The 12,514-nt window shown below is 37.5% G+C and overlaps 1 protein-coding gene across 2 annotated transcripts in view; it reads left to right on the top strand.

The window, feature by feature from the left end:
* Positions 1-9,597, top strand: part of BTAF1 (B-TFIID TATA-box binding protein associated factor 1) — a 48,419-nt gene extending 38,822 nt beyond the window's left edge. The window contains exons 26-38 of one of the 2 annotated variants that reach the window (XM_014959265.1): positions 1,617-1,769; positions 2,241-2,362; positions 2,567-2,734; positions 2,915-2,992; positions 3,073-3,202; positions 3,855-3,996; positions 4,162-4,292; positions 4,718-4,843; positions 5,637-5,789; positions 6,378-6,589; positions 6,746-6,905; positions 7,649-7,819; positions 8,019-9,597. In XM_014959265.1, coding sequence (XP_014814751.1) covers positions 1,617-1,769; positions 2,241-2,362; positions 2,567-2,734; positions 2,915-2,992; positions 3,073-3,202; positions 3,855-3,996; positions 4,162-4,292; positions 4,718-4,843; positions 5,637-5,789; positions 6,378-6,589; positions 6,746-6,905; positions 7,649-7,819; positions 8,019-8,165 — 1,893 coding nt within the window. In that variant the 3' untranslated portion in view covers positions 8,166-9,597. The remainder of the gene's footprint in view (positions 1-1,616; positions 1,770-2,240; positions 2,363-2,566; positions 2,735-2,914; positions 2,993-3,072; positions 3,203-3,854; positions 3,997-4,161; positions 4,293-4,717; positions 4,844-5,636; positions 5,790-6,377; positions 6,590-6,745; positions 6,906-7,648; positions 7,820-8,018) is intronic. The other variant, XM_014959274.1, reaches the window with a different exon arrangement.
* Positions 9,598-12,514: the final 2,917 nt, after the last annotated feature.

The raw sequence follows: 12,514 nt of genomic DNA, 5'->3' as shown, positions 1-12,514 counted from the left end.
CTTAGAGCCCCATCCATCTTGACCTTGACTCCTTCCAGGGATGGCAAAATTGAGATTGAAATAACTTGATAAAGTTTTCATAGATCAAGTTTCACACATGCTTTCTATGAAAAAAACTTACTGTATCTGTAACACACCACTCCATTTTACTTTTTTAGATGGGAAGACTTTTTAGGGTGGTCTTGCAGATATTTCATAAGGCAAACTCTTATGTTTTTCAGTAGCTATAGTGGTATTGTTAAAATGACATCAAAAAACCCACTTTCCATTCTTTGAATTTCATATGCCTGAAGCATGACAGTTCTGTAGCAAAACAAAGGGTCTGTCTAATATTTTTTGTTTATTGCTGATATTTTATGTACTACCTAAAATGCAAGATCTGAATTCAGCTGCTGGATAAGTAGAAGTTATAGAGATCTGAGTAAGGCTGGAGTTTGTAATCTGTATTTTTTAACTGGTTTCTAATTGTGAGAATTGAAAACAATAGCAATACATAAATTGGGAGAATTTAGCTATGCTCAATTTCCTGTATTTTTATTCTCAATTTCATTATTCATTCAACCATAAACATGAAATATGACTGAGAAGTATTGTAAGGTAAACGGTTTGGCTTAATCTGTCCTGTTCTATTTATAAGCAGTGATGCTGCAAGTTGACCATATAGTTAAACCAATTTAAATGGTATGGTATTCACTTTTCAGACATGTTCTTTTAAAAAGGAGGGTAGGAAGAGTAGTTGAAGAAATAGTCTGTGCATATATAAGTACTTAAATACCATATTGAAGCTCTTCTAACATCTGAAATCTGGATTAGCTTTCCTCATTCCTTATTAACCATGTACATGGTGTAATTATTCAATAAGAGCTTTTCTTCTCAGCCAGGAGACCTCCTGAAGTGATTAGTAACTTGCGTTTTGAAGTAAAGCTAACTAAAGATGGCAGTGGCCCAGAAAACTGGGATGACAGATGTGATGATAGAAACTATTAGTGCCTCTTTTGCTACTGTGTATTATTAGCAAGCAAGAATACCTGACCATATTTATCCCCAGAGACGTTCTTTGGGCTTCTGGCCTGGTTTGGAAAGTACCTAGGAAGCCAAGGTCTGCTGCTACAAACTTGGAGGAGTTAAGGTTTTTTTTTTTCCTCCCAGTAGTTTGAATTCATCCTATGGATTTCAGTATCACTTTAGATCTAATTCTCCTAATGCCTGTAGGAGAAAAATCTGTCTAACTTTGGATGGTAGACTGTGGCTAAGGAGAAATGGGTGTCAAAGGATTCTCTAGCCAGCCAGATGAACTTTGATTAGAGGTAGAAGAGCTTAGTCTTTGTAAAATCTTACAAGGATGACTGCAGTTTCCCCTCTACTGTGCAATTGTATCAAGTTTTTCAGTGTGTCCTTTGGGGCAGAGTTTGTCTTTTACCCCCTACAGCTCCGGATGAGTTGATCTGCAAGGAATCAAATAAGTGCAACACTGACTCAGGATTTATACAATTGAGATGTTTGACAAACAGATGGCAAAGATCTGCAAAATGTCTAAGCCAGTATTAGGCTTGCTTTCTTATCTGTGTGAAAATTACTGTAGCCCTTACATTACTACTTAAAAAATATTATCCTAGGCTGGTATACCAGATCCACCAAACATGTCTGAAGAATTAATCCGAATGAAAGCTAAAGAACGTCACTTTCTGGAACAATTATTGGATGGAAAAAAACTGGAAAACTATAAAATTCCAGTACCAATCAAAGCAGAACTCAGAAAATACCAGCAGGTAAGAGCTTATATTTTTATTTTAAAAGATGAGTAAGTCTGTTAGAATTTTATGGAAGGTTAGGAGTTGTTCAGGTGCTTGGTTTTTTTTGCTTGTGGGTTTTTTGGGGTAAGGAAGAACAAATAAAGTAATGCATGCCATTTATACTGTTTTTCTTTGAACAATTGTTTTTTTTCTTCTCTCTGGATTCTATAATTTTTCTCAGTGAATGGGCTGTGCCTTGCTTAGGCTGACTGTGGGAGCTCACCACTGCAAAGCCAGGCCTCAGTGTACTGTTTGGCTGGTTATGTTTCTCCCGTTTTTCCCCCCCTGCTGGTTTGATTGAATGGGCTATAGTAGATGGATTTTGGTGGGAAACAAGCTCATGGTTTGGCAGTGATGGATGAAAGAACATACAGATGTCTGAACTGACACTTAACTAGCCAAGAGCTAGTTATTACTTCGGAGGCGCTCTTTATTTTCTGATTTCAGGATGGAGTCAACTGGCTGGCGTTTCTCAATAAATACAAACTTCATGGAATTCTGTGTGATGACATGGGTTTAGGAAAAACTTTGCAATCCATTTGCATTCTTGCAGGTGATCATTGCCTCAGGTAAGCTTAAACAAATAACATTCTATCTTAAAGACTTTATGATAGGCTTTATCTATGGTAATGTCTCTGGACATAATCCTGGGCAACCATCTGTAGATGGCTTTGCTTCGGGGGGGTTGGACCAGATGACTTTCAGACGTCCCTTTTAACCTCAACTATTCTGTGAAAAACAGTTTTTTGGAACTTACTTTGATATTCTTAAAGGGCTCAGGAATATGCAAGAACAAAACTGGTGGACAGTGTTCCTCTTCCCTCCTTGGTGGTGTGCCCTCCTACGCTCACAGGACACTGGGTGGATGAAGTGGGCAAATTTTGCTCAAAAGAGTATCTTAATCCTTTGCACTATACAGGACCTCCAACTGAGAGAGCAAGGTAATGCACTTTGCATTTATGACTTGGATAAAGTAAAATTCCACACACAGAATTTTGCAATTCAGTTTGCTACTGAAGCATAGTTTGTGGGCATGGTAAAACGTGGTACCTTTAAAGGCTGAAATAACATATGTAAGGAGCGCTTGACTTATAATTTCCTCTCTTTTTTTTTTAATTAAGATTACAACACCAAGTGAAAAGACACAATCTCATAGTGGCTTCATATGATGTTGTGAGAAATGACATCGATTTCTTCAGGTAAAAATTGATTTATTTTCTGAGGTCTGTAATAGCTTAAAATTTTAAGTGCTACTTAAGTCTATGTTCTTATTTTCTAGAAATATTAAGTTTAATTACTGCATTCTTGATGAAGGCCATGTAATAAAAAATGGAAAAACAAAGCTGTCAAAAGCAGTAAAACAGCTGACTGCCAATTACAGGATAATTCTTTCTGGGACACCTATCCAGGTAAGTAGTAGAAAACAAGCAAGAGATCTACTTTGCAGGCCACTGTATTGTGCTTTTTATCAAAGCACAATTTTATCTTGTTTGAAGTACGTGTTGTAAAAAAGCATTTCTTGCTAAATGCTTGAAACTACATCTTTTTCCTTTCCCAGTATACCCACATATAGGGGAATGGGTGCGGGATCTGTGATACTGATGGGGTTCAAAAGTTTGCAACAAGACTTTCTCTAACACTTTTTCTTTATGTAGCAGGCAGGGAAAGGGAGAGAGCATTTCCTTATGCCTCTAGTGAAATTAGCAGAAGCTTGACTCTGAGAACTCCAGATTTAGGGATCTGTCCAGAATGACTTGTCTGTGGAGTATCTGTCTCATCCAGGACTAAGACCACTGGACCCCTGAGTCCAGAAGAACCCGGGTGTGACTTACTATATAAAACACGGTAGAACCTCCATTTCTATGTTAATGTTCATATACTTAACAGTTACTGTGCATGTACTGCAGTTACTTCCTGTAACTTCAGTTGATGAAACAGCCACCAAGTTCCAGGAGCTCAAAAGTATGTTGAAGTGTTATGTTTGTGGTGTTTTATAGCTAGTGTTAAATATGTATGGGTATGTTTCTGATAACTTAAAACAATTGTTTCTTTCATGTACAGAACAACGTCTTAGAGTTGTGGTCATTGTTTGACTTCCTTATGCCAGGATTTTTGGGCACTGAACGCCAGTTTGCAGCTCGTTATGGCAAACCAATACTAGCAAGTAGAGATGCCCGAAGCTCCAGTCGAGAGCAAGAGGCTGGTAAGGATCAAACATTTAGTCTTAGTTTTGTTTTCTTCCTGAAAATTGTGAGAACTGCTAATGAAAAGAGAAATTGTGTTTAGTGCCAAACTAAGAGATTGGGGAGGGGCTGAATGTTTTGAAATATTTTTTTCCTTAAAATACTGCTTCTGTTGCCTTCACCAGGGGTTCTTGCCATGGAAGCACTGCACCGTCAAGTTTTGCCATTCTTGTTAAGGAGAATGAAAGAGGATGTACTGCAAGATCTTCCACCCAAAATTATTCAAGATTATTACTGTATTCTCAGTCCTCTACAGGTACGCTTAAGAAATGACTGGAAGCTTAGTTTTTTCAGCACACTTAAGACCACAAAGCCTGGGTCAATCTGATGTCAGCTCTGACATTCTATGGGACCATAGGGCTCAAAAGTTTTTTCAGTATATGCTTAAGAGCTAATTTCAGTCTACTTGCAATAATGTATTTCTTTAGCTTAGTTTCTGGCATCATTCTACCAGAACAACATCTAAGCATCTGCAAGTATTTTTAAAGAATACTTTCCAAGCGGAAAGAAAATAAATTGCAAGAGATTCTGCTGTTAATGTTGATCTTGTGCTACATACAAAATAGCTTTCTTGATTTATGTTAATTCAGAACTTTAACTTGGAACTAAATTCTAAAAATAACTGTCTTTTATTCTGTTGGGGAAACATACTTACTCTCTTGTCTGGGGCCTGGTCTACAGGTTCAGCTGTATGAAGATTTTGCCAAGTCTCGTGCCAAATGTGATATTGATGAAACAGTTTCTTCAATTTCACTGAATGAAGAAACTGAAAAACCAAAGCTTAAAGCTACAGGTCATGTATTTCAGGTAAAGATTTCTTCAGTAATTTTTTTTACTTTAATTTCTGGTAACTGTATTTCTGAATTTAATAAAAAATGAGAATCAAAAAAGTTAATTAACTTAAATCATATGGCTACAAATGTGTAAAATATTTAGATTTTTGGATCATCTTGCCTGGAACGTAATGTATAGCTGTTATGCTCAAATTATGGTTTTGTGTCTTAGTCATATAAAACTGTCTTAAATTTTTTAATGTGTTCTGCTGTACTAGTGTTCAGCTATTTTGTGGACTGCGGATACTACTATCAATTAAAAACTGACCAAAAGTGCAAAACCTCAGAACAAGAGGGGAACTAATTTTGAACTCATCAGATGTTAGAATACAAAATTAAGATTCTAAATCACAAACAAAAAAGTTTCCTTAAGGTTAGATCTGAATGTATGAAGGTTTATGGTCTTGAAGAAGAAGAATTGCAGGTTAAGCCCTGGCTACTTGGAAACAGGAACTTTTAAAGGACCTGCACAGCTCCCAAACCTATCTACTATATCACAAACACGGGAAGGTGTGGGAAAGATAGTCTCTGCACTGTTCCTGCAACAGGAACCAAGATCATTATGCTCCTAACAGTTACTGGATATAGTTTGAAATGCAGGCTTTCTTAATATAAATGTGCAACTTTATTTTAATGAGAATAGACCCTAAAGTCCACATTGTGGAATGTGGCTGAATGGCCCCTCTACTTACAGTTAATTTGTTCATCCTTTTTCTGTAACTACATTGTTGCTAACCATTTCTCTGAACTTTGTTTCCTAAATAAAGGCATTGCAATACTTACGGAAGCTATGCAACCATCCAGCGTTAGTGTTAACAACCCAACATCCAGAATATAAAAGAATTACAGAGCAACTTGCAGCTCATAATTCATCCCTTCGAGATATCCAACATGCACCTAAGCTGTCTGCTTTAAAACAAGTAAGTAGGCTTGCATTTTGTGCCTCAAATTTCCTAAATGTGTATCTACTGATGTTACAACTTAGAAGGTTTTGTTTAAGACTCATCAATATGAACACTGATCTTAAACCACTAGTTAAATATCAAATGAAATAGAGTACAAGGTTTTTTAGGCGCATGCCCTATTTTTCCTGTTAATTCAAGGAGGGGGAAGCACAATTTTGCCTCAAGGTGACGATGCTTACATTTTTGCTGCCTTCTTAAAAACCTTACTTTTATTTTGTCTTACTCCTGTCCCCCTTATTACAGAAATTTTTTTCTCCTATTTATTATACAGGAGACTATTAGCTTGATAATGATAGGTTGCACTGCATACTTAAATTATGTTGTGAGTAAAGGAAAATGAAGAAAGTTACTATTCTGACTCCTTAAATTTTTCATGGTTTGACAGTGAAGCTCAGCTTTGTATTGTGTTATTTAACTGACTGTCACTTATAGATCTCCTTCTGTAGTTTGTTTCTCTTACTTCTACCTCTGATAGTCCATCAATGTCAATATTTACATCAGATCTACTATCACTTTGATACACTTCAATGCTCTTACTTTAAGCTACTGCTAGACTGTGGTTTGGGGAATGGTGGATCTTCAGAAAGCGGTACAGAAGCTGTTGTGGCCCAACATAGAGTACTTATCTTCTGTCAACTTAAAAGTATGCTGGATATAGTGGAGCATGACCTTCTCAGACCTCAGTTACCTTCAGTTACTTATTTACGACTAGATGGCAGCATACCTGCTGGTCAGAGGCATTCCATTGTTTCACGGTAAGCATATCCCTTCATAACCTATATAAGGCTAACTGTAATGAGCTATATTATTTATATGGTACAAAACTGGTTTTTGTCTGCCTCAAAGCAGGTTGAGGTTCATAAATTCATTATTTAAATTAAACTTACCATCCTTAACTTTTTTGTATGCAGGTTTAATAATGACCCATCTATAGATGTTCTTTTGCTCACCACTCATGTTGGTGGATTGGGACTTAACTTAACAGGGGCTGATACAGTAGTATTTGTGGAACATGACTGGAATCCAATGAGAGACCTGCAGGCCATGGATCGGGCACATCGCATTGGGCAGGTGAAAAACTCTTCCATTTTTTTTCCCCTTGCTGAACTCCTGTTTCTTTGAATTTGGATAAGGTTGTAGCATAAGTGACATTTGGGGCTTTCCACCATTCATACTGCGTTCTTGCAAATATGCCAGACTATGACTTCCTATCCCCAACTTGGTATGACAGGACAAGGGGTAATGGTTTTAAATTGGAAAAGGGGAGATTTAGATTAGTTAACAGAAAGAAATTCTTTACTGTGAGGTTGAGACACTGGAACAGGTTGCCCAGGGAAATTGTGGTTGCTGCCCCATCCCTGGAGGGGTTCAAGGCCAGGCTGGATGGGGCTTTGAGCAACCTGGTCTGGTGGGAGGTGTCCCTGCCCAGGGCAGGGGGTTGGAACTTGATGATCTTTAAGATCCCTTCTAACTCTGACCATTCTATGATTCAGTGAAGGAAAAGATGCAATTGAGAGAAGGGGCTGAGGGGAAGCCCCAAGGTTGTCCTTCTCTGACAAGGAAAGAGTGATTGCTGTTAGTCTCCTCTACAGCTGTAAAAAGCAGTGAATTCCTGACTTCCTGCATGCAGGTGCCTCTACTGTATGCTAGCACAGTCTTGTTCTTTTAATCATCAGTCAGCCTTGTTGAGTACAACTGCTGAAGAGTAACTCAAAGCCAAACTGCTTCCAGACTGTTCACGATGAATACTAAAAAGTTATGCTTTCTTGAATCCCTAAGATGATATTGTTTAGTTAAGCGTGCTTTTTTTTCAGAAACGTGTTGTTAATGTGTATCGCCTGATAACCAGAGGAACTCTTGAGGAGAAGATAATGGGTCTTCAAAAGTTCAAAATGAATATTGCAAATACAGTGATCAGCCAAGAAAATGCAAGCCTACAGAGCATGGGAACAGAACAGCTTCTTGATCTGTTCACTCTTGACAAGGTAAAGAATAACTTTTACTTTGCTTGAAATGTAAAATTAAATCAGATGAACACATGAAGCTGGAATGATGAATTGTAGGCAGCTCTCTGAAAAACAGGAAGAGCTGATATTTAACCAAAAGAATCATCAGACTAGAATGATTTAGTATGTTTGTGAAAACATTATTCTGTATGTTAATGGATTTTCTTCTTTTGTGAAGGATGGAAAAACTGAAAAAGCAGATACCTCTACCTCTTCTGGGAAAGCATCAATGAAATCAGTACTCGAAAACCTTGGTGAACTATGGGATCAGGAACAGTATGACACTGAATACAGTCTTGAAAACTTTATGCATTCATTAAAGTAACGATCGTATATTCGTAATACAACTGCTGCTAGTTCACGTAATTTTCTGCTGATATTCAGCAAACTTCAAAGCATATATAGTGAACCTTTAGCTTAATGTGTAAATAGACTTATTGAAAGAAATCTTCAAAAGACTGGCACTAAGTAGTGTCACCTGTTTCACTGGGGAGTTACTCTGTCTTAAACATTTGCACTGTATAAAAACTTTAAATGTAAACATTGTGAGGTGGTTTAAATTTTACTTGTTCTGAACTGCTTCAAATTCTTACTTGGTAGAAGAATAAAACAAAGCAAATTTTTACATATAAACAAGCGTTACTTCTGTTTGAAGTTAAGTCCACTATTATTTCTTTCTGTATTTATAATAGTTTTGTACAGTTGTTTCAATGAGTACTTCAGGTTGTTCAGTGTACATTTTTCTTTTAAACACAACTTGCTTTTATGGTGTATTAAAAAACAATTCTCAACTTAAACGTTCATTCAGATCATTTCAGGACTTATGTCACCAGAAGCAAAGCCTAGAAGCCTTCAAAGTATTGAATAATAAAGGGCACTAGGTATGTGGAACCACCTTTGTATATTGAGTATAAATTATGCTCTTCAATCTTTTGATGGCATCTTAAGAGAACAGCTGACTTGAACTTTTTAATGTAATGAGCTATATTAAATACAGGTAATGGCCTATTTGAGGCCATGTTTGCATCCCGTTAGCAGGGGTGTACTTTTTAAATTTATCTATAAGGCTAGAATATAGCCACTTTGAGAGATGCATGTATTCAGTATGTTTCAATCTTATATATTTTTTGTAACTAAAAGAAGAAATCAAATATACAGACAGACATTTTCCAGAAGTAGATTTTACACCGTCTAGGATTCTAAAATCCATGCTAAAGTGACTGTTTACTAAACTGATGCATGATTTAAAGCTTCTTAAAGGAAGAGGGTGGACTTTTTTTCTTTAGGAGAAAATATACATAGAAATACCTACATTCAGTTTGAGGGAATTGAATAGTTGAAATTGTGTAACAAAGATAGTAAAGGTCTTCAGGAGCAGTGAGTGAGAATAATATGGCTGTATGTTACGCAGCTTTTTCTAAGAGAGGCAGTAGTAAAAGAGTGTTTCTAGATGTGCATATGTACCAGTATATGCACTTATAAATATTATAGATAACTTACAGCAGTTGTCTGAATACATAGAATATATGTATAAGTATAAAACCTAAGGTTTGTAGCTTGCTGTGTGCTTAAGCATCAGAGCTTAAAACCACCGGAGACCTCAACTATGTAAAATAAGATTGTTATAAAACAACATATATAAAATCAAGACTGTTCTGCCGCATTGGAGGTGAATTAATGTCACATTTCAGTAGTTATGAACTGCTATATTGTAATTAAATTAGCATTCCATGAAAATAAACAAAACTGGGAATATATAGCTTGTATGTTGTGTATGTCCATGTTTAGGTTTTTTCTGTAGAGAAGACTTTTTCACTGTAGCTGGCTAAGTAACAAAACTAATGCCTTTGGAAACTACAGCTGGATTACCAATATTATGTTAGCTCACTTCTACCTTCATACATAGAATATTTCTGTTGTGCTTCCAACTGCTAATCCAAGCAGGGGGCTTGGTGTTCTGTTTGCAAATAATTATAATGCTGGAATACTGGGTACTCGTAAGGTAGTTTAGTGTGGTAATCTAGTGGTAGTGCCCAGAAACAAGAAGATACTTGAATAAAGAAGCCTCTTATTTAGTCATAAAACACTGCATATGTTTTTCTTCAAGAGTTTTATTAATTGCAGTGGTAAGAAACTTTGGCTCCTGTTGGAAAATAAATACACAGCAAAGGACTGCTTTAAACCAGTTATCACATTGAGGTTGCTATGCAACCATAACACTCTGTGATGGCTTTCTTGGATGTGACATCAAAGAGTCCTGGAAAACAGATAGGAGCAGAACGTAGAATAAGTGTTTGAAGACTATACATACTGACTGATCTTAAATCTGTGAATTAACACTTTCAAAATGGACACCAGCAGGAACACTGCACTAAATATATATAAAAAAAAGTTTTTAGTTAACCTTGATATTTAAATAAGAGCTTTTTTTATGCTCTCCAAGCTAGTATGCCATCTACCATGATCTGGCTTGTTACTGCAGTGTTCACAGTACACAAACTGGATTCATTTACAGCAAAACTGAAGCAAGAAAAATGCTTTTGGAATGCCTCTAACTGCATTTGACCTGTTTAATGGGTATTCAGATCACAATCTAGACTGAAATAAAAACTTCAAAGATAGTACAAGGATGTCAGGTTCACAACACCAGCCATTTTTCTCTGCCCCTACTGCAGTATATTACGTGCTAATGAAGACACAGCCTAAACCTTGAATTGACTGCAAGTTCAGTCATTGCAGGCCCCAAAAAACATGACCCGTGAGTAGAACCACACAGGCCCAAGGCTTGATGCACTGTGTGTAATTTGCACTGAATTACTAGTCTGCATCCATTATTTAATGGCATCAAAAGAACACCAGTAGTCACCAAAGCCAGACCACCAAATTACTGATACAGTTCCAGATTCTATGCTTGCTAATTTGTGAAAACTAAGTACCTCTTACTGGTGACCCCATTCTGGAATGAAATATACAGTTTGAAACAACTCTATATATAATGGTGATTTTCAACCAAATTTAAGTGTGCTTGAAATTCTGCTTCAAACTAAATGGAAAACTACCTTCTGCAACCCTGCACCAAGTCTGCATAAACATTCCTTCTGAAATGTCTATTAAACTAAGAATTCATTCTGACAAGTCTGTTTTAATGCATATCACCTTTGGAATCTAACCAGGAAGCTGCTTGCTTTCTGCAAAAGTGGACTATTGCAGGGGATTTTTTAATTTGCCTCTCTAATCTATGGTATCAGCCCCATTGTCCCAGCATCAGAGCAACCAGGAGATAAGTTTCTATACTTCTTGATGACTAAAGTCCTTCCTTATATTTTGCAAATCCTTCATGGAAAAAGATTTAATGATTATCTCTGCATCTGCATCCTCATTCTGTGTTAATGCTGCCTGAGAAGGACCCTCTCCTGGATCTGATTTAAAAGGATGGTTTCCTTTAGCTGAATTAGAAGGACCCTCTTCTGGATCTTTGTCAGAGGAACCCTCTCCCATGCAGTCTGGCTTGGGCTGATCTCTGTTGTGAGAGCACAAGCAATAGCTGACTTTGCCAGACATCTCCAAATGTTTGCTATTTTTAAGCCCTACTCTGGGGCAATTTAAAAAAGGTGGATTTTGAGGTTGAAGTCAACACAAACGCTTGGAGCCCCAAGGTTTGTGTGGCGATGCAAGCAGTTCCTAGGGAGAGTGAGAACAAATAACAGTTTCCCCTTGTGTCACCTTGGGTGTGGGAGTAATCTCTGGACATTTGCTATTTTTGAGCCCGGTCCTGGAAAAAGTGAAAAAAGGTGGTTTTGAGGATAGAGTCACCATGAAAGCTTGGAGCCCCAAGATAGGTGTGGCAATGCAAGCAGTTTCCAGACATCTTCAAAGCAAGGACCAGTTTTCCCTGCTCTCACATTGGGCGTGGGAGTGATCTCTGGATGTTTGCTATTTTTGAGCCCAGCCCTAGGCCAATTTAAGAAAAGGTGGTTGCTAAGAAAGACCAGAGCTCCAAGTTTTGTTGGGCGATTCAAGTGTATGAGAAATGTTTTACCTTTAAAATCAATAAAAAGCACATTTAAACATTCTTGCAAGAACGGGTGACCTGGCAAGCTGGCACACCAGGTTTTGGCGCGTTTTATTTTTATTCACTATTCCTGGCCGAAATTTCCCTCCCCTTTTTTCCCCATTGGCTGGGTACTCCAGAGGTTACAGCCTATCAGATGCTTACGACTACTTCTACTTGTCTTGCCTGTTGCAGGCAGTGTGATTAACTTCACTTGTAAGAGAGTAGTGGTGAAATATTTATTAAGGTGAAACAGTGATTTAACAAAATTAGCAGTAAATGCAACAGTTTTTTATGAGATTTGATGGCAAGGTACACTTGGTTGTTTACTGCATAGAGGACAGGGTCAAATAAAGCTGTCAGGGAGACCCTCCCGTTGAGTCACAAGATTCAGAAAGGACCCCCTGGCTTTCTGAACTCCTCAGAGAGGAGTCTGGGTGCAGCTGGATCCAATCCTAGTCCCAGACTTGGTCAATGGTTTATAACTAAAGGATTATATATGAGCAGTCAGTCCTCTATATCACTTAGCTAAGTTTTCAAAATTTAGCATGCAATTAGTCACTTACCAAGAATCTGTTGTAGCAAGTAGTCTCTCAACCTTGTTCCCACTCAAGGGGAGGTCC

The sequence above is a fragment of the Calidris pugnax genome, unplaced genomic scaffold (genome assembly GCF_001431845.1).
Source record: "Calidris pugnax isolate Ruff unplaced genomic scaffold, ASM143184v1 scaffold4, whole genome shotgun sequence".
Classification (NCBI taxonomy): Eukaryota; Metazoa; Chordata; class Aves; order Charadriiformes; family Scolopacidae; genus Calidris; species Calidris pugnax.
Note: the sequence above shows the minus strand (reverse complement) of the source record. Positions and strands in the feature narration are given on the sequence as shown.